Source organism: Anomaloglossus baeobatrachus, chromosome 6 (assembly GCF_048569485.1).
Source record: "Anomaloglossus baeobatrachus isolate aAnoBae1 chromosome 6, aAnoBae1.hap1, whole genome shotgun sequence".
Lineage (NCBI taxonomy): Eukaryota > Metazoa > Chordata > Amphibia > Anura > Aromobatidae > Anomaloglossus > Anomaloglossus baeobatrachus.
In genome coordinates this window covers 341085947-341107810 of record NC_134358.1, presented here as the reverse complement: position 1 = coordinate 341107810, position 21864 = coordinate 341085947, and the positions used below count along the sequence as shown (strand labels likewise).

General features: G+C 44.7%; 1 protein-coding gene across 2 annotated transcripts in view; it reads right to left on the bottom strand.

Moving 5' to 3' along the window:
• Nucleotides 1-21864, bottom strand: part of PDIA4 (protein disulfide isomerase family A member 4) — a 342287-nt gene that overhangs the window by 9262 nt on the left and 311161 nt on the right. The window contains exons 8-9 of one of the 2 annotated variants that reach the window (XM_075314971.1): nucleotides 19674-19830; nucleotides 9582-9815 (exon numbers count right to left, since the gene is read on the bottom strand). In XM_075314971.1, the coding sequence (XP_075171086.1) occupies nucleotides 9582-9815; nucleotides 19674-19830 (391 nt within the window). The remainder of the gene's footprint in view (nucleotides 1-9581; nucleotides 9816-19673; nucleotides 19831-21864) is intronic. The other variant, XM_075314972.1, reaches the window with a different exon arrangement.

Below are 21864 nucleotides of genomic sequence, written 5' to 3'. Positions count from 1 at the left end.
TCCGTAACACGTACTTACCTGCCTAGCGACGTCGCTGTGGCCGGCAAACTGCCTTTTTTCTAAGGGGGAGGTTCGTGCGGCGTCACAGCGACGTCACATGGCAGGCGGCCAATAGAAGTGGAGGGGCGGAGAGCAGACTAAGGAAAGACATGCCCACCTCGTTGCCGGAGGACGCAGGTACGATGTTGTTCGTCGTTCCTGGGGTGTCACACGTAGCGATGTGTGCTGCCTCAGGAACGACGAACAACCTGCGTCCTGCACCAGCAACGATATTTGAGATTTGAACAGCGTGTCAACGATCAACGATGTGGTGAGTATTTTTGATAGTTAGCGGTCGTTCGTACGTTTCACACGCAACGACGTCGCTAACGAGGCCGGATGTGCGTCACGAATTCCGTGACCCCAACGACATCTCATTAGTGATGTCGTTGCGTGTAAAGCCCCCTTATGGGAAAAAACTGAATTCTGCAAATTATTTTGCAGGATTCAGTTGTTTCTCTAAGCGACGGATTGTGACTGATGGAAAAACACGGAAGTGTGAAAGCAGCCTAACAGAAACAAAACATGAAAAACAATATTTAAATTTATTATCACTAATTCTACAAACTCAAAGAATAATGCGGTCTTATCACTTATACCGCATGGTGAGTGGCATATTAAAAAAAAAAAATAATGACAAAACCAAATTCTTGAACTGCCTGCCTCGACTAGGAATGTATGGCTGAAAATGATAATATCTAAGGATGATTTCACACATCAGTTTTTTTGCCATCAGGCACAATTCGGCAAAAACATGAAAAAAAAGGATCCGGCGTCTGTTGCCGCTGGATCAGTTTTTTCCTCCCATAGACTTTCATTAGCGCCGGATTGTGCCGGATGGCCTTGCGTTTCATCCGTTTTTTTTGCCGGATCCGGCAAAATTTACTTGTCCGATGAAACGTTGAAGTGAACGTTTTTGTGTCCAGTAAAAAAAACAGATTGCGCCGGATCCGGCGCCAAATGGCTTGTTTTATAATGGAAGCCTATGGATGCTGGATCCGGCGTAATGCGGCAAAAAACGGATCCGTCCGCCGGATCCGTTTTTTTTTAACTGAGCATGCTCAGTATCACACCGGATCTGTCAAAAAACTGAAGGAATTGATGGAAAAAACTGATGCAACTGATTGTTTTTTCGCCGGATCCGTCGCATCAGTTTTTTCAAGTTGTGATAATTGCTTTCTCTTTATGATATTGAAGCGTTGGGTGACTCAGTCAATGGACATTCAGGTCTTGTATCCATCCATAGTTTCCTCATACGCTTTATGTATCCCCTCTCATTTGGTCTGCTGTTGTAGTAGCACTTTATCAGATCCAGGTTCTCTTGCCTTGTCCATGTTTGGTTCCAGTAGCCCATTTATCATGAGGTTGTCTTAGTTCCTCAACATCTGACGCAGACCTTGTTAAATTGGGCGACGTCCGAGCCGGCATGACTCTCTTTGTTCGTGACACTGATGTTTTTTTATTGAGGTATGCATTATAGTGTTAGGAGTCTTGCCTAAGGACCCCTACTGGTATACTGGTGGATGTGCACTTTTTAACCACTATCCTATAACAGCCACCAGCAGGTCGGTATTATAGTGTTAGGAGGCTTTTTCCCCAAGGTATATGACATGGCAGGGCCGGGATTTAAACCCCAGTCTCCCATGTGAGAGGCAGTGCACTTAGCCACTACACGCTGCGTTTGCTAGCGTGCAGCGGGTCTGGTCCCACCATCCTGCATTACAGTATCTTAACTGCACATAACTGATTAGCAGCATCATATGTACTAATTATATATATATATATATATATATATATATATATATACACACACACACATACACACACACATATACACACATACAAACAGCAACATGCATACTACTTTCAAAAAGTTAATAAAAATTTCAATGTCTCAGTAACTTGCCATATGGCCTTCAGCATTGCATTACTTACAGCTTTACGACGACATCTCATGCGGTTCACAAGTGGAGCTATTGTCTGCTGAGGCAGGGTGACCCTTAGGTAATGGAGGTTCTGGGGTACTAGGTTACGAGCCTCTAAACTGTGACTCAGCTGATCCCATAGGTTTTCTATGGGATTCAAGTCTGGAGAAAATGCAGGCCAGTCCATTTCAGGTACCCCAGTCTCCAGCAGCCGTTCTCTAATGATGCGACCTCAATGTGCTGGAGCATTGTGGTCGTGAAGATTAAATTAGGCCTGTGTTGTTCATGCAGAGGCACAATGACTGGATTAAGTTATTCAAGTAGTAGGGGCTTGTCACTGTACCTTTCACAAATGTAGGGCAGTTCTGTATTGACTAGACATACCAGACAGTAACTTAACACCACCAACACCAAAGGCTCGTCTGGTGACAACAGTGGCTGAAGCATAGCATAGCACTCTCCTTGTCGTATCCAACATCATTGGCAGCCATCATTTCTGCTTAGTATGAATAGACTTTATTCAGGCAACAGCACTGAGGCACACTGGTCTCTCGTCTAGAAAGACTATGAAATCTGTGCTTGGTGGTGTGGTGAGGTATCCTTGCAGGTCGTCTAGCACACAGACCATGCTGATGTAAATGATTTTGAATGGTCTGATGTGACACTTGGGGGCCTCTCACCTCTCTTAAATGTGCCTAGAGTTGTGTGGCATTAATAATTCGATTCAAAGGGCATTGTTCACAGTGAAGAGGTCATCAGTGTGGGATGTGACCAAAGGACTTCCGTTCTTTGACTCTTCCAGTATCTCTGTTGCAACCTGCTGATGTTGAAGAGTTGGACAGGTGCATTCACATGTTTAGAGAAGTTCACATTAAAATCACCTGAAAAGGTTAGAGTGTATTTTAGGAGTCATTATCACATCAGCCCCTCTCTCCTCCCCTCTCCCACATTCTTTTCACCTTCCTTAATAACCTCACTCCTTCATGCTCCATGGTCTTGCAGAAAAAAAACATGCCCCAACTTCAAAAAATACAACTCCAAAAACTATCTGCTCTTTCTCCTTTTACTGCTATTTCTTTCAGGCGATCTCTCTCCTAATCCCAGTCCACCCCATGCCAACTTTACCCCCTCCCCTACCTCTCATAGAAACCCTACTAACCTCATTAACATTAGTTGTACATCCTCACCTCCCTCTTTTAATTGTGCTCTCTGGAATCCACGGTCTGTATGTAACAAGCTTCCTTAAATCCACAACTACTTTCTCAATAACTCTCTTAATCTGCTGGCCCTCACTGAGACCTGGATTCAGGATTCGGACACTACTTCCCCTGCTGCCATTTCTCATGGTGGCTTACACTTTTCCCATTTACCAAGATCTGAGAACAGACATGGTAGTGGAGTTGGCTTACTCCAGTGCCCCACAGTGCACTTGCCAGGTCATCCCCTCCACTCCATCACTCTCATTGCCATCTTTCGAGGTTCACACCATCAGGCTCTTCCATCCCCTCTCCCTCAGAGTAGCGGTCATATACCGTTCTCCAGGCTTACCCACCCAGTTCCTTGACCACTTTTTAGTCTGGCTGCCGCACTTCATGTCCTCAGAATTACTAACCCTTATCCTAGGATACTTTAACATACCCATGAACAGCCCCACCTCCCCTTCGGCATCCCAGATTCTATCTCTAACCACCTGCTTTGGCCTCTCACAGCTCTCATCCTCTGAGACCTGGTCTTTGCCCGCCTCTGCTCCATCTCTCACTTTCATAACTTACCCTCTCTGACCACAACATCCTCTCCTTCTAGCTCACAAACCCTCACCCACCCCAGCACACTCCCAACCTATCACACATTCAGAAACCTACAGGCCATCGACTCTCAGACATTTACAGACTCTCGACACTCATCACTGTCCCCCATCTCCTCACTTTCTTGTCCTGATCTGGCTGTAAACCACTACAATGTCACACTCAGAAGTACCCTAGACCAAGTAGCGCTCCTCACCTTCAGAAAGACCAAACACAGAGTAAAACAGCCCTGACTCACATCGCAAACTCGATTTCTCCAGTGTTGCTCTAGGAGTGTCGAACGCCTATGGAGGAAAACCTGCACACCAGAAAACTTCATCCACTACAAATTCATGTTAAGAACCTACAACGCTGCCCTTCACCTCGCCAAACAGACCCACTTCACCATCTTGATCTCCTCTACTATATAACAATCCAAAAAAGCTCTTTGACACCTTTCATTCCCTCCGCAGTCCCAAAGCACAGACCCCTATCACAGACCTTCATGCTGATGATCTGGCCTCGTATTTCAGAGAAAATAGGAAACATCCGGCAAGAGATCAGCTCCCAGTCACCAAGCGTCATAATTCCCATCCCTCCCCACATCCAGTCTGGATCACTCTCGACTTTTGACCCAGTCACAGAGGAAAAAGTCTCCAGGCTCCTCCTCTCTTCTCGTTCTACCACTTGCCCTACTGATCCTTTTCCCTCACACCTACTCCAGTCTCTCTCTCCAGTCATCACTACTCACCTAACCAAAATCTTCAATCTCTCTCTTTCTTCTGGTATCTTCCCCTCCTCCCTTAAACAATATCATTACTTTATTATTAAAAAAAAAAAATCTACTCTTGACCCATCTTGCGCAAACAACTACAGACCAGTCTCCAATATCCCCTTCCTTTCCAAACTCTTGGAGCGCCTGGTCTATCCCCACCTCACCCGCTACCTCTCCTCTCACTCGCTACTAGATGCTTTACAGTCTGGCTTCCGCCACCTACACTCAACAGAAACTGCCCTCATCAAAGTGACCAATGACCTACTGACAGCAGAACGTAATGGTGACCACTCTCTGCTTACTCTTCTTGACCTCTGTGCAGCCTTCGACACTGTTGACCACCATCTTCTTCTCTCTATGCTCCATTCAATCAGCCTAAAGGACACTGCTCTACTGGTTTTCTTCCTATCTTTCTGGCCACTCATTCAGCGAATCATTTACTGGCTCCACATCTTCTCTTCCTCTCACAGTTGGGGTCCCTCAAGGTTCAGTCCTTGGCCCTCTTCTTTTCTCCCTCTACACTGCCCCAATTGGACAGACAATAAGTAGATTTAGCTTCCAGTACCATCTTTATGCTGATGACACACAATTATGCACTTCATCCCGTGACCTCACCGCCACTGTACTACAGAATACCAGTGACCGTCTGACTGCAGTTTGCAAGGTCATGTCTGCTCTCTATCTGAAACTTAACCTTTCCAAAACTGAACTACTTCTATTCCCTCCATCTTCTAACCTCCCTAAACCCAACATCTTCCTCTCAGTGTGTGGCACCATGATAACTCCTAGGTAGCAGGCTTATTGTCTGGGTGTTAAACTTGACACCGATTTGTCCTTCACCTCCTATATACAATATCTTACCCACTCCTGTCACTTGCATCTCAAGAACATCTCTAGAATCCACCCCTTTTTCACAATGGAAACGACAAAGAACCTGTGTCCCTGATCCACTCACGACTCGACTACTGTAACTCTCTATTAATTGGTCTCCCCCTAACTAGACTCTCTTCTCTACAGTCCATCCTTAATGCAGCAGCCAGAGTCACCTACCTGGCTAACCGCTACTCAGATACCTCCTCTGTGCCTTTCATTGCACTGGCTGCCCAAATATCACAGGATCCAATTCAAACTGCTTGTTCTCACCCACAAAGATCTCCACAGTGCAGAACCCCCCTACATCTCCACCCTTCTCTCTGTCTATTACCCTACCCATTCTCTATGCTCTGCAAATGACTTTCGACTAACATCCACACTAATCCGAACCTCCCACTCCCGGATCCAAGACTTCTCCCGAGCTGCACCAATCCTCTGGAACGCTCTACCCCAAGAAGCTAGGACAAACCACAACTTACTCAGCTTCAGACACTCCCTAAAAACAAATCTTTTTAGGGTGGCCTATCACTCTTCCTAGCCAAACTAAATTCACATAGTCCCTCCACGTCTTCTCAGAACATAACCCCATGTCAAACTCCATGGCACCCAAATGCATCTCAAGGTTCTGGCCAACTGGTCCAAGCAGCCATTATATATCCCCCATTTCCTTGAGATGGCTGGATTGCCATTGTAAATAAGCACTTGCACCTTATCCCCCTATTCACATTTAGATTGTAAGCTCTGACGAGCAGGGTGGTCTCTTTTTTTACCTCTAATTATTGTATTTTCTATTACTGTTTGTTTGTATATGAACCTTCTAAATTGTAAAGCGCTGCAGAATATGTTGGCGCTATAGAAATAAAGATTTATTATTATATTATTAATAATAAAACACAATACGCAGATAGAAAATATAGATTAGCAAAGGTGAGGCCTGACCTACTAGATACAAAAGGACAGGAAAGATAATTGATTGCGGCCAGCAAAAAGCCCTGCAAAAAAAAACAAACTCCTGATAGAAAAAAGATCTGAGACCACACGGTCTCTCCCCCACTATATCAGGTACACTTGTGCCAAACACTTTAAACAGAGCTGCAGATATAATGGGAAGAAACAAAATCACAGAACAAATAATATCCTAAAGTGCAAATAATCCAAACAAGAACAGGGAGCAAGCTCCCTGTCTTGCTGAAGGAACTGTCTGGCTCACAAAAAGCAGAGAGACAGATGCTCACAAACAAGAAACCAAAACACAGAATAAAATGGAATAAGCAGAAACACCCTTAAGTCCAATTCCAGCAATTAAGCACAGAAACTAGTAAACTTATCTGTAGTTTCAGGCATAGAATGGGAGAAACTGTAGGGAAAACTCCCAGCCATCTTCAGAAGCAGCAGGAAACATCTATCAACGGAGACCGCCAGGCAGAAAATTCTCTCCTAAATACACTAGGCTGATCTACAATAGGAGTTCCTGGATTCCTAATTAATTCCATCACCTGTTTGAGTTACAGATTCAGACACAGCTTCATTACCATTCCTGGCCACCAGAGGGAGCTCCACACCAGCAACCACTGGATGACATTCACAACTCCACCTGTGTGTAATCAAGTCTCCGTATAAATGCACCTGCTGTGTGATAGTCTCAGTGTTTTGCTTAAAGCACATAGAGAGTCATGAAGACCAAAGAACACAACAGGCAGGTCCGTGATACTGTTGTGGAGAAGTTTAAAGCCGGATTTGGTTACAAAAAGATCTCCAAAACTTTGAACATCCCAAAAAGCACTGTGCAAGCGATCATATTGAAATGGAAGGAGTATCATACCAGTGCAAATATACCAAGACCTGGCCATCCCTGAAAACTTTCCTTTCTATTACGGAGAAGACTGATCAGAGATGCAGTCAAGAGGCCCATGATCACTCTGGATGAACGGCAGAGATCTATAGCTGAAGTCGGAGAGTGTCCATAGGACAACTATTAGTCGTACACTGCACAGATCTGGCCTTTATGGAAGAGTGGCAAGAAGAAAGCCATTTCTCAAAGATATCCACAAAAAGTTCAGTTTAAAGTTTGCCACAAGCCATCTGGGAGACACACAAAACATGTGGAAGAAGGTGCTTTGGTAAGAGGACACCAAAATCCAACTTTTTGGGCACAATGCCAAACGATATGTTTGGTGTAAAAGCAACACCGCTCATCACCGTGAACACACCATCCCTACTGTCAAACATGGTGGTGGCAGCATAATGGTTTGGGCCTGCTTTTCTTCAGCAGGGACAGGGAAGATGGTTAAAATGGATGGAGCCAAATACAGGACCATTCTTGAAGAAAACCTGTTGGAGTCTGCAAAAGACCTGAGACTGGGATGGAGATTTGTCTTCCAACAAGACAATGATCCAAAACATAAAGCAAAATCTACAACGGAATGGTTCACACATAAATGTATCTAGGTGTTAGAATGGCCAAGTCAAAGTCCAGACCTGAATCCAATTGAGAATCTGTGAGCACAAACTGCTGTTCACAAACGCTCTCCAACCAACCTCACTCAGCTCGAGCTATTTGCAAAGAAAGAATGGGCAAGAATTTCAGTCTCTCGATGTGCAAAAGTGATACACATACCCCAAGCGACTAGCAGCTGTAATCACAGCAGAAGGTGGCGCTACAAAGTATTACCGTATTCTTCACTTTATAAGACGCACTTTCGTTCCCCCAAATTTTGGGGGAAAGTAGGGGATGTGTCCCCTAATCCGAATATACGTGTGTGTGTGTGTATATACATATATATATATATATATATACATATATATATACATACACATACATATACACATACATACATATACATACATACACATACATACATACATACATACATATATATATATACACACACACACACACACACACACACACACACACATACATATACACATACATTATATATATACATACACATACATATACACACACATACATATATATACACACACACACACACACACACACACACACACTACAGAGTCCAGTGGAGGTGGGGGCAGCTCTAGATTGCTGCTGAGGGCTGGTGAAAGCTGCAGGAGGCAGCGTTAGATCTCCTGCTGCCGCTCATATAATATGCACTGCCGCTGTCCATCAACGCGGTGCTGAAACCGCACCGCAATGATGGGCTGGGGCAGCGGCGCATATTATATCTGCCTGCGCCCCCCTTTAATGTCACATGCCCCCTGTGTGTTAGATATGACCTCCATGCTGCTGCCCATTGTAAAATAAAAAAAACCCTCTTTATTTACCTCCTCCAGCGCTGATCTCCCGGTCTCTCTGCTGCCGCTGTGATCAGGCACGCAGAGATGATATCACTCTGCTGTGCCGATCACATGACCGGCACCGAGAACAAGGAAGTGCAGGCGCTCAGCAGCACGGACGGAGACATGAGGGAGGACAGCGCTGGAGAAGGTAAGGAAAGAGTGTTTTATTTTACTATGGGCAGCAGCATGGGGGCCATATCTAACAAAGGGGGAGGTGTGCCATCCATAGGGGGCCATGGGCAGCACAGGGGGACTTGTGCCATCCATAGGAGACCTGTGCCAGCTGTAGGGGATATGTGCCAGCAACAGGGGACGTGCGCCAGCAATCGGGGACGTGTGCCAGCAATAGGGGACGTGTGCCAGCAATAGGGGACAAGTGGCAGCAATAGGGAACATGTGGCATCACTGGGGGACGTGTGCCAGCACAAGGGGGCTATATTCAATATAAGGGGGCTATATCCAGATTAAGGGGGCTAATTTTAGGATGGGGGTTATGAGGGACATATACCCTATATGATTTGTTAGATGGACACTGGCATAAGACGGACCCCATTTAATATTAAAAAAAAAAATTCTCTTTTCCTTCATCAAATTTGGGGGTTCGTCTTATAATCAGGTGCGTCTTATAAAGCAAAAAATACGGTAACTTAAAGGGGACAAATAATATTGCACGTCCCAATTTTAAATTTTTTAAAAAAGTTTAAAATAAGCAATACATTTCGTTCAACTTCACAATTGTGTCCCACTTGTTGTTGATTCTTCACCATAAAATCTAAATTTTTATCTTTATGTTTGAAGCCTGAAATGTGGGAAAAGGTTGAAAAAAATCAAGGGGGCCGAGTACTTTCGCAAGGCACTATATTAGATCTATCAACAACTTACCGCTCTTAAAGTCAATCACAAAATCTCTAAGTGAGCCTGAATCAAACTCTTCAGGCTCTTTAGCATATTTTTTGCCATTAGCATCCAGAATTGCAACATTAACTTCCTCTCCACTTTCACCTATTCCAAGGTCGTTTAATTCAGAAGCATAATCATCTTCATTAGCAATGCTGAAGGTGTATTCTGGAAAATCTTTCGCAACATCCAATACTTTTTTTCGCCAATACTGGGTAGCTGAAATTGATAAACACAGTAGCTGAATATAGCTTTAAATGCAGAGTAACAGGTTTAACACCTGAATATTTGTTCCATAATAATTCTACATATATTCTTATAATGTATGTATAGTCATCACAGGCCTTAGCTTGTATGAGTAAGTTTGAGTTTGAAGAACTTCTGGCTAGCATCTGACATGATTATATCAACCCTGGTTGACAACTCAGTGCTATTTTTCTATCTGGTATTTGAGCAATGGTCTGAAATTAGGCATAGAGAATGTATATGCATTACATTAGGCCAAAGGTCAACAAGCCTCAAAGAGCTTCTATACATTCTTAGGGTTAAAGGTCAACTAGCTGGTTTTAGAAATCTGTTCTGCGCAGGACACTTACGTCTGCAGATTTCGGACCACGTGACAATGACTTAATGCATGGACTAAAACCGGGAACGAGTTATATTGGGTTTTTGAAAACATGTTTAAAGCCATTTAAATTCACAAAGGGTAATCTGAGAGTTGGGGAAGGGTATATAAAGTGTACTACACTTCAGAGAGTTTAGAATGCCGTCCATTCTGAACCAGATGAACCCAGATGGAAGATTGTCGTGACATCACAGCTATGCAAGATATAATGGACTATCTTTTTCTCTCTTAACTCAATTCTAACTAAAGCCAAGCATTATTTGTCTGTAATGATTTTTAACCTTTATTGAATAAACTCACATATGGTTTTGCACCTCTATTTTCTCTTCAATCATTATATACTGGCTAAGTGGATACGTCAATCCTATTTTTAACACTTACTGACAGTTTTGGTTTTTTTTTCGTTTTCAGCCTCTCCAGTTTCTTTTTAAAATCCATAATGTATTTTTTGTCACTAGGAGATCTTGCTTTATGTAAAAAGATATAGACTGTGATTGATTGCAGTGAGACAGCTGTCACTCAGCATGGGGGCGCGTCTGACTACAACCAATCATAAGCGCCGGTGGGTGGGGGAAGCAGTGAATACGAGATGGAATAATGAGCGGCCGGCATTTTCAAAAGCAAGAGAAACCGCCAGAGCAGTGTGACAGCTGTGCAGCGCCGCGCCGGTGATCAGCGAGTATGAGAGAGGGGCAGAGACCGACCGAGAGAGACAGACATTGACAGAGAGAGAAAGATAGACCGACAGAGAGAGAGAGCGAGAGAGAGACCAACCGACAGAGAGAGAAATACCGACAGACCGAGAGAGAGAGAGACCAGGAGTGCTTTTAAACGATTTAGAACGTTCTGCTGGACATGTTGAGCATGACGGAATCCTGCACTGGAATCCGTCGCCAAATGCATGGCAACGGAATCAAGCACCATAGACATAAATTATGCCTCTTAACAAATCCCAACAGAATCCTGCAGAGTGCGTTTTTTTTACAGCAACAAAAAACATTACATGATGCGTTCATTCCGCCCGATGATCACAGACAATCACCGCCGCAGGGCGGATGCAACGCAAGACCATCCGTTGCAATCCGCCCTTAATAGAAGCCTATGAGGAATAAACGCATTCCTGCAATGGTCATCGTAATTCCTCAAGGCGGCGGATTGCAACGGATGCCGCATAACGCAAGTGTAAAAGTAGCCTAACCAGATTAGAAAAAAGTGCATATAATAAAATGAATTCTTTAAATGATGTGACTTAATTGACTAATTAAATGGTTTATCCTGGTCTATGAGAACCCGGTATTCAAGTATGGTGGCTATGTAGGAGGTGCTTGCCCCCCTCTTTCGCCCCAGGATTGTATATAATGATGGTTGTTGTGTATTTAATGTATATGTTGTTATGATGTAAAGATATAAATGTTTTAGTTAGGTAGGCTTTAGTATAAAATAAAAAATGTTGCCATCTAGTGGCTATTTTAGGTAATGCAAACGCAGGGAACAACATAGTAAGGTTGAAGCTAGGATTTAGATAAGATAGGCTTAACTATAGTGAGAGGAGGGGAAACAGTTTTAAAAGCGGCCATCTTCAGGTAAAGAGGCAGAGTCTGTTTGAACAGGAGAGGAAGTGGGCCTAGGTGCAAGGACCAGTCCCGGAACTCCGGCAACCTTTAGAAGTCCTGAGCTTGGTTAAGCCACCCAGGGTGGAACCGACAATAAGTGGGAAGCGGGACAAAGACGGTCCTGAAGTACCAAGCAATATGTAAGAATGGTGAGGAAAACTGATGGAGGATACCAGGTGGATGCTGCTTTCAATATTGGGAAACGTAGGTGAAAAGAAAGCGTATTCCTCCAGCTAGGGTGAAATGAGGTCAGTTGCCATGTCTGCCATGAACGTGTTAAGAACAAGTAAAATGAGTAGGGGAGCCAGACACCTGTGGAGGACTGGCAATCGGGTCATTCAGATTGGGCCTATATAACTGAGTAGTTTTCTCCTGATCCTTGCCGGTGCTCAATGTATCTCCTGTGTGCTAAGGACATTCTGAAACAGCCCTTCTCTCTACCAGAACTCCTCTCAGATAAGTTGGTCTTTGTACCTCTGCTTATTGTTTCCACTTTTTTGTAGTTTTTTTTTCTGTTTTGATACTAATGCTTGATTCCTGATTTTGCCTGTGTGGAGTTCTTGGTGAAGTTGGATAATTCCCTGCTGGGAGTGTCTGTATACCTTGCTCCATGTTCTGCTATGTATTGTGTTTTGCCATGCTTGGTATTAAATTCATCTATATTAGTGTTTTTCGGATCCCAGTAACACCAGAGTACTGATTTAGTAGGGGAGAGCCTGTGTAGGCTCAGGGCTTTTCCATATCAGGCGTTTTGAGATTTAGTAGGGTTTTTACGGCTGCAGACAGTGTTATTTCCTATCCTTTCCTATACAGATAGTTTGGGCCTCATCTCTGCTTAATCTGTTTTCTATGTATTGTTTTTTTCCTATATCACCATAGTCTTTACATGTGGGGGTCTATCTATATCTTTGGGGACTGCTCCGAGGCAGATTAGCTTTTCTTATATTTCTCTCTGTAAGAATAATTAGTTCTCCGGCTCTTTCGAGGCGACTAGATGATCGTAGGCACGCCCCACGGCTACTTCTAGTTGTGTGTCAGTATTAGGTCTGCAGTTCGTTAAGGTTCCAGCCACTCTGGTTACTTTTTGGGTTTCCACATTTTTGTCCTTTTCTGATCCTCCTCGGTCACTGAATCATAACAGGAGATCCAAAAAAACAAGTGAGTGTCAAGTACCTCACAGAGTTGTATCCACACACAGGGATCCCTAATAATAGGAATGCAGGGACCGAGCTGCCCGACACTGCCTTCCCACAAGTGGCTTTGTGAGTAGGGTCAGTCCCCCGAATGCCAGGGCGGATGCAGACACGGGAGAGATGCTTGGGTCTAGAGAATTAGCGATGGCCACAAGAAGAAAGATGGCAGACGATGACCCTGAATGGAGAAGTCCCGCTTATTGTTGGCATTGTGTTGAGTAATGGGTGCGAAGACAGGCCTTGTCCGTACAATAAACATTGTGCAGAAGAAGCCCTTTAGTCAGTGGTGCCAGTGCCTACCCTTGGCAGGCGTGTCAAAGGGATAGTTCTCGCTCCTCCCAGCATGCTAATGGGGAACGGGCGGTGGCGCTAAAGAAACTGGGTGAACGGATGCTGGTTGCAATGTCTGCCAAGAATGTGTTGAGAAAAATTAAAACGAGTATGGTTCAGAAACCTCCAGTGTGGTGTGGTTTCTTTACAGTGGTCTTGGATCTGAGAGCAGAAAGGTGAATGGAGACCCAGGAAATTAAGTGAGTGCCAATTACCCACACAGTCGTATCCACTCTCAGGGATCCCTAACAATAGGAACACAGCGACCAGGTGGCCTGGCGCTGCCTTCCTACACCTATGTCACTAGATTCCTTTATTCTATATATCTGGACTGCATGGATCTGTCTTAGGCCTCCTTCACACGTCCGTGTCTGCGGTACGTGTTTGGTCCGTTTCCTCACGTGCCGGAGACACTGGCACACGTAGAACCATTAAAATCAATGGGTCTGCGCTCATGTGCGTGTTTTGCCATGGACCGTGTGGAGCATATGTGTGCCCGTGTGCTCCACACGTAAACATGTCCCTTTTTCTCCGTCATCACGGGTGTCACAAGGACCACATGGATGTGATCCGTGTGACACGCACTGCAGTGCCTGTGAAATAAAATTAATTTCTGTACTCGCCTTCTCCAGTGCTGCTGTCTCTGCTGCTGCTGTCACTTGCTTCCGACCCCCGCTCATTATGCTCATTGCATATTCACTCCACTGCGGGCCGGAAGCAGCAGCAGCGGGGAGTCGGCAGGGCCGGAGACCGTAGATCAGCACCACAGACAGCAACGCCAGGGACAGGTGAGCAGAAAGTTCCCGTTCTCCGTTTATTATCACAGATAACACATGGAGAACACACGTTTGCCATAAACACTGCACAGGAAGGGCAATACGCACCTTTGACACGTTCGTGAAAAACGTGCGTGATTTTCACGGACGTGTGAAAGAGGCCTTGGATTGGAACGGTACTAAAAGAGGTTGTCCAAGCTGGTAAAAAAGTCTGCAGTCTTTAAGCACACTCTGTTACGATTCACTGGTATTCCCAGTGTGAGCAAGCAGTGAGTGAATGTATGTGATTTGAATTCTTGGAATCACGGGGCAAATTAACTAATCCAGTTTCTCTCAATTCACTTCTAAACCAAATGAGTCTTGTTGAGACAAGATTAAAAGTATCAGAGGTTTACATACAGTATTTTAAAAAAAAAACAAAAACACATATGCATGTTTTTCTCATTATCTGACATGAAATCAGAATAAACCTTTCCAGTTTAGGTCAATTAGGATTACCAAAATTATTTATATTTGCCAATTACCAGAATTATGAAAGAGAAAATGGTTAAAGGCATTACTACTACTTTCTGGAAAGTTAAACGTTTACATGCACTAAGGGGTACTTTGCACGCTGCGACATCGCTAGATCCGTAGTGCGCACTTACCTGGTCGGTGATGTCGCTGTGACTGCCGAAGAATCCCTCCTTCAAGGGGGACGTGCGTTTGGCGTCACTGCGACGTCACTAAGCGGCCGGCCAATAGCGGTGGAGGGGCGGAGATGAGCGGGATGTAAACATCCCGCCAACCTTCTCCCTTCCGCATTGCCGATAGACGCCAGGCGCAGGTAAGGAGATGTTTGTCGCTCTTGCGGCTTCACACACAGCAATGTGTGGAGCCACAGGAGCGACAAACAACATCGTACCTGCGGACGCACCGACATTATGAAAATGAACGCCGTGACACAGATCACCGATTTTGGACTGTTTCACGCTCGTTCATCTTCTCTCCTAGGCTTTACACGTTGCAACATCGTTACCGGCGCCGGATGTGCGTCACTTTCGATTTGACCCCAATGATATCGCAGTAACTATGTTGCAAAAGTGCAAAAACGTGCAAAGTAGGTGCCTCATTCATCTGTACAAACAAGATGGGAATGTCTAGCCATCATACCACTTAGGAATGAGATGGGTTCAGTGTACCAGAGATGAATGCGCTTTGGTCAGACATGTGCATATCAACACAAAAGCAAAAGACCTTGTGAAGATACTGGCGGAAGATGGTATGATTGTGTCACTCTCCGTGAAATGAGTACCAAATCAACATGGGCTGAAAGGCAACTCTGCAAGGAAGAAGTCATTATTCCAAAAGAAACATAAAGCCAGATTAATGTTTGCAAGTGCACACAGGAACAAAGACTTTAATTTTTGGAAACGTCCTGTGGTCTGACAAAACTAAAACAGAACTGTTTTTCCTCCAAACGTTACGATGGTCATTATGGACAAAGGGAGAAGTTTTGAAATCTAAGGACACTATCCCAAAGGTGAAACATAGGGGTCGCACCATCATGTTGTGGGGTTGTTTTGCTGCACGAGGGACTGGTGCACTTCTCAAAATAGATGGCATCACGAGGAAAGAAGTTTATGTGGCAATGCTGAAACACCATTTCAAGACATCAGCCAGGAACTTAAAGCTTGGGTGGAAATGGGTCTTCCAAATGGACAAGCATACTGCTAAACTGGTTACAAAGTGGCTTAAGGATAACAAAGTCAATGTTTTGGAGTGGCCATCATAAAACCCGATCTCAATGCTATTGAAAATGTATGGGCATAGATGAAAATGTCGGTGCAAGCAAGGCAACCTACAAACATGGATCAGTTACACCAGTTCCATCAGGATAAATGGGCCAAATTCCTACCAACTATTGTGAGAAGCTTGTGGAAGGATATCCAAAAGGTTTGACCCAAGTCACACAGTTTAAGGGCAATGGTACCAAATACTAATGAAATGTATGTTAACTTTTGACTTTACAGAAAACATTCTCTCTCGTTCTTATTATTCTGGCATTTAGCAAATAAATAAATAATTTTCGTAATCCTAATTTACCTAAAAACGGGAAAGGTTTATTCTGATTTCAAGTCAGATAGTGAGAAAAACATGCCTTTTTCACATAACCTCTATCCTCCTGTACGAGTCTGTGCCTTGTATTGTCTATGATTATTGTACTTGTCCCTATTATGTCCCTTTCACATGTAAAGCGCCATGGAATAGATGGCACTATAATAATAAATAATAATAATGATAATAATAACCACTCCCTGACCCTGTGCATACCAGATAATTGTGACTGTGTGTACACCATGCAGTCATGATTTAGCAGGCTGTAGTCAAGAAGTAAATGCAGTCTTTCATCCCAAGGCTGGACAACTACTTTAGCATAATATCTAGTGTATAATAAGAAACTCAAGAACTGGACTATAATATTTAAAGTACCATGCAAGCATTTTTTTTTATTTCACCACTGGAGTGCTTTCACTAATGCATATTCTCTGCCCCTAGTAATATATTTACCAGACACCATCTCCTGCTCTTCCACGCTCCACTCCGGTCCTATTTAACCATCTTGTGATCACAGGTCCTGACTGATCGGAAGGCTACTCTCACACATCCAGTTTTTGCCGTCAGGTACAATCCGGTTTGTGCCTGATGCAACAGCTCAGTCGCAGATTGTGTAAAAACTGATGCGATGACCGCCCCATGATCACCGCACACACCCAGGCACTACCGCACCCATCATCAACGCACACACCCCGGCACTACCGCCCCCATCATTACCGCACACACACAGACACTACCGCCCCCATCATCACCGCACACACACTGGCACTACCGCCCCCATCATTACCACACACACACCCCGACACTACCGCCCCCATCATCACTGCACACATACTGGCACTACCGCACCCATCATCACCGCACACACACCAGCACTACCGCACTGCACACACACAGGCACTATGGCCCCCATCATCACTGCACACACCCAGGCACTACCGCCCCCATCATCACTGCACACACCCAGGAACTACCGCCCCTATCATCACCGCATACACGCAGACACTACCGCCCTCATCACCGCACACACGCAGGCACTACCAACCCCAATCATTACCGCACACACCGGCACTACCGCCCCAATCACCACACACACACCGGCACTACCTGAGTGATATGTGACATCATCGCTGACAGCGCAACTCACTTCAGTTCCTCTGTGGAGCTCACAGTGAGCGGCGGTGTTCTACGGCCGCTCCTGTCAGCTTCCGATATAGCAAAGCTGAAAGCATTGTGGGACCTCGTGTGGACTACGTCGGATCTGGAGGGGTATTTGGGCATTAATAAAGTGGTGAAAGAGGGTTTTTTTTTGGCCTTTATTCTAAATAAAAGGATTTTTCGGTGATTGTGTTTATTTTCTTTCACTTCCAGATTAATCATGGAAGGTGTCTCATAGACGCCTGCCATAATTAACCTAGTACTTAGTGATAGCTATGGGCTGCCATTAACTCCTTATTACTCCGATTGCCACTGCACCAGGGCAATTCGGGATGAGCCGAGTAGAGTCCCAGGACTGTCGCATCTAATGGATCCAGCAATTCCGGGCGGATGCTGGCTGATACTTTTAGGCTGGGGGGCTCCCCATGACGTGGGGCTCCTCATCCTGAGAATGCCAGCCATCAGCCGTGTGGCTTTATTTTGGCTGGTATCAAAATTGGGAAGGGGACCGCACGCCGGTTTTTAAAATTATTTTATTGGAAGATATAGACCCACCCACCGGTGGCTGTGATTGGTTGCAGTGAGACAGCTGTCACTCAGCATGGGGGCTGTCATGGTTCGCCTCCCAGTCCACATGGCTAGGGGGCGGAGCCTTCTCCCGTGCCTCACTTCCGGAGCCTGGATGCCTTAAAAGCTGACATTTCCAGTGAACCAGCACCGGCTATAAGCTCAGCGCTGCTTTGCCTGTGATTGCTGGTCCTGTGAGTGATATCCTCATCCATCTGTTCCTGTGCCCCCGTGCCCTTGTCTGTGTTCCGTCCCCTGGTCGTCCCTCCAGTCCTCTGTCCCCTCTCTTACCTCCCCACTCGGTTGCTTCCTCTGATACGGACCTCGGCATGACCTTGACTCCGCTTCTGCTCTTTTCTCCGGTCCTCCTTCTGCCCGTACTGTGATTGACCCGGCTCGCCTGACTATTCCTCGTATGCCCCGCAACTCTGCTCCCCAGCTGTGCTGTGAGGCAGTGTACGAGAACACTGTATTTACTTCCTGGTTCTCGTTGCTCCGTTTAGTGTCTTCTGCTGTATAGCTCCGGCTCCTCCTAGTGGCAGCTTGACAGGGGCGTGTCTGACTGCAACCAATCATAGGCGCCGGTGGGCAGGGAAGTAGGGAATATGAGATGGAATAATGAGCGGCCGTCATTTTCAAAAGCTGAAGAAGCCGCCAGAGCAGTGTGACAGCTATGTAGTGCTGCGCCGGTGACCGGTGAGTATGAAGGAGGGAGAGACCGATAGACAGACATCGACCGACAGAGAAAGAGACCGACCGACAGAGAGAGAGAAAGAGACCGACAGAGAAAGGGAGACTCTAGGCATGCCTAGAAACAAAAACCGGATCCGTAGTTGGATTCTGTCTTCTGTCATATGCCGGATGACGACGGATCTGGCGCCCATAGGCTTCCATTATACAACATGTCGGACGGCGCCGGATGCGGCGTGGTCCGTTTATTTGCCGGAGACAAAAAACGTTGCATGCTGCATCCTTTCTGGCAGCCAGTCGAAGAAATTTCACCAGATCTGGCGGACACAGAATGCAACGCAAGGCCATCCGGCACAATCCGGTGCCAACACATGTCAATGGGGAATAAAATGGATCCGGCGCCGGATCAGTTTTATCCGCATTTCGCCGGATTGCACCTGATGGCAAAAAACGGATGTGTGAAAGCAGCCTAACTGTCACACGTGCTCAATGAAAGTTTATGATAGACCTGTTCTGGCTTGTATAGATTTACATTGAGAAGTGACCTCTGGCTAGTCCAGCAAAGACTTGAGCAATCCAGAAGGTCACAAACAGCAGACGACAACCAGAGTGGCGTGGAGAGCAGAAAGACAGCAGCTGGTAAGTATATTACTAGGGGAAGGGAACTTACATTAGCGATACCACTCCAGAGGAATTTTAAAATTTTCATTAAATTATATAAAACATTTTGTACACATTCTGTGTAGTAAGTAAACATGTAAACTACAGTAAATAGAAAAATGTACCCATTCTCACCCATTTCGAATTATAGATGCTGAACTCGGTTATTTCAGGTGTACTAATTTTAGAAAAGCAGAAACCACAACTTTACATATCTCTTTAAATAATCTCAAACTTTGAGTAGTAAATATTGCAAAGATTTTGTCTTCAATTCAACTTTGCATGTCTAAAGAAAGGTACAGTGTAATTGTTCTGTGCAATAAGCAAGTTAAAATGTACAACCATAGGTATTAATGCCATTGACATACCAGTACGATGGTCAAAACTGAAATCTACAGTGTAATAGACAACTACAAGTGGATGTTTATTGTATCTTTTTGCTTCATTTGCTCTTGTTCTTTGACCAACCAAAGGCAATGCATGATTGACTACATGCTCCTTCAGGTCCTCCTCACTTGTCAAATCCTGCAAAAGGTTTTTTAAAAGTACAGTTAACCTGCATAAAGAGAGACATTTTAAATTATAGGCAAATAAAATTATATAAATCATAAGAGGCATAGATTTGTATAAAAAGGAAAAATATCTAGAACAAGAGTAGAAAGCAAGGTTTTTAAACGGAATCTGTCATTAGGTTTTTGCTACCTCATCTGAAAACAGCAAAATGTATCACTTTAACTGATGTACCCAGCAGACCATCAAGAGTTTTTAGATTTAACATGTAGTAGAGCTCAGAAAGCCGACCCCAACCACACTACAGCTCTATGTGTACAATGTATTTTGACTGTAAGGCCTAAGCCACACGGCGAGAAAATCGGTGCGAGTGGAGTGTGATAAAACATCGCATTCCCCTCGGACCAATTCTAGCCTGTGTGACAGCACACATGAGCGATTATTTTCTCAGCCCTAATCGGACCGAGAAAACAATCGCAGCATGCTGCGATTGTAATCCGAGACTCTTTCTCTCGCACCCATTCAAGTGAATGGGGCGAGAGAAAAATCGCACTGCACTCGCGGTACACCGGTGTACTGCCAGTGCAATGCGAGAATGTCTATAGCCGGCTACACAGGCGAGAGGGAGAGAAATCCCTCCCTCCCCTCCTGAGTGCCGGCCCGCCCCCCGCAGCTGAGGTCTGCTCGCATGAACGGACCTCAGTTGCAAGGACACAAGCATGAGACTCGGCTCTGCTGTACTGCCAGCACGAGCCGAGTCTCATGCAAGGGGATCGCAGTAGTCCCCGTGTGGCCCCGGCCTAAGTTGCTAATCAGCGCTGGGTGAGGCCTCACGTGGGAACTAGTCAGGGCTGTAATAAGTTCCTGCTGATAAAACATTGTATTGAAACATAAGGACACACCCTCATATGTGACATACATGAAATCACGTGTCTCTGTCCCTACCTCATGCTGTATTTTTTTTTTATACCTAGTCCTGCAATGATGACAAGGTAGCATCCTTCACATCTAGAGGAAAGCAGGTTTCATCACACCATAGACAGTATTTTTTTTTTCTAACCAAATAGCGGTGAGACTATGGGACTCTGCCACACAATGTTGTGATTGTCAGTTCTTGATTGCAACATTAGGGAGTTAAGAGTACTTTTGTATTTGTGCCCAAAATGGCTCAACTAGCATCTGGCTCATGAGATTTTTGCTTTACCCAATATAAGATTATAAATTAAACTTGATGAACCAGTGTCAAACCTTACAAGGGTTGTTCGCCTTTGAAGACAATTTTTTCTTACTTAATATGTATGCAATTGGGCCCTAAAATCATGTTTACAATTGAGGTTCATGAAACATTTTTCACAGTTTGCCCTCTATAGTCTCTGTGTTGCACGCTTTGTCTGCAAAATCAGTCAATTAATGCAGTTTGCCATATTGGATTTATTTAATAAAATGTGTTGATGACACAGTTTGTACTTTTACTATTGTATAGCTATGACAGGGTGTTCTCCTACACTTGTTAGTGGAATCTTCCTCACAGACTGCACAGCTCTTCAGTCTATAAAAATGTCTGCTGGTAGAAGACCAGATCAGTCCACCAGCCTAGTCCAGTGTCTTTCTGGGGTGAGTAGGGACCACAGGTAAAATGGATTCCACAGGCCCCATCGTACTACTCAGGTGTCATGCAGATGTATGTGAGACACAATATACAGTATAGTGTTTAACAGTATGTGCCTCTTAATAAAGTTGGTACATTTTTTTACTACAAGAAATGGATTACATTTCTGTTGTATTTACACCACTTTTGGAATCAAATCATAATGAATTTCATGGCTATGTTCACTTATGAGGACGTCCAATGAAGCGCCACTGTCTTTTTATAAAGTTGGAAGACCTGGTATAAAAATGCCAAAAAGGCACATCAATATTTTGCAGCATTTCAAAACAGTTTTACACTAGAATTCTGGCAAAAACTATTTGATAAATCAGTGTTGTCTAAGGGAAGATCTGTCGCTCCAGCAGAGTCCGTGGGCAGAAGTCAGTTGGGCCAGCCTCGGT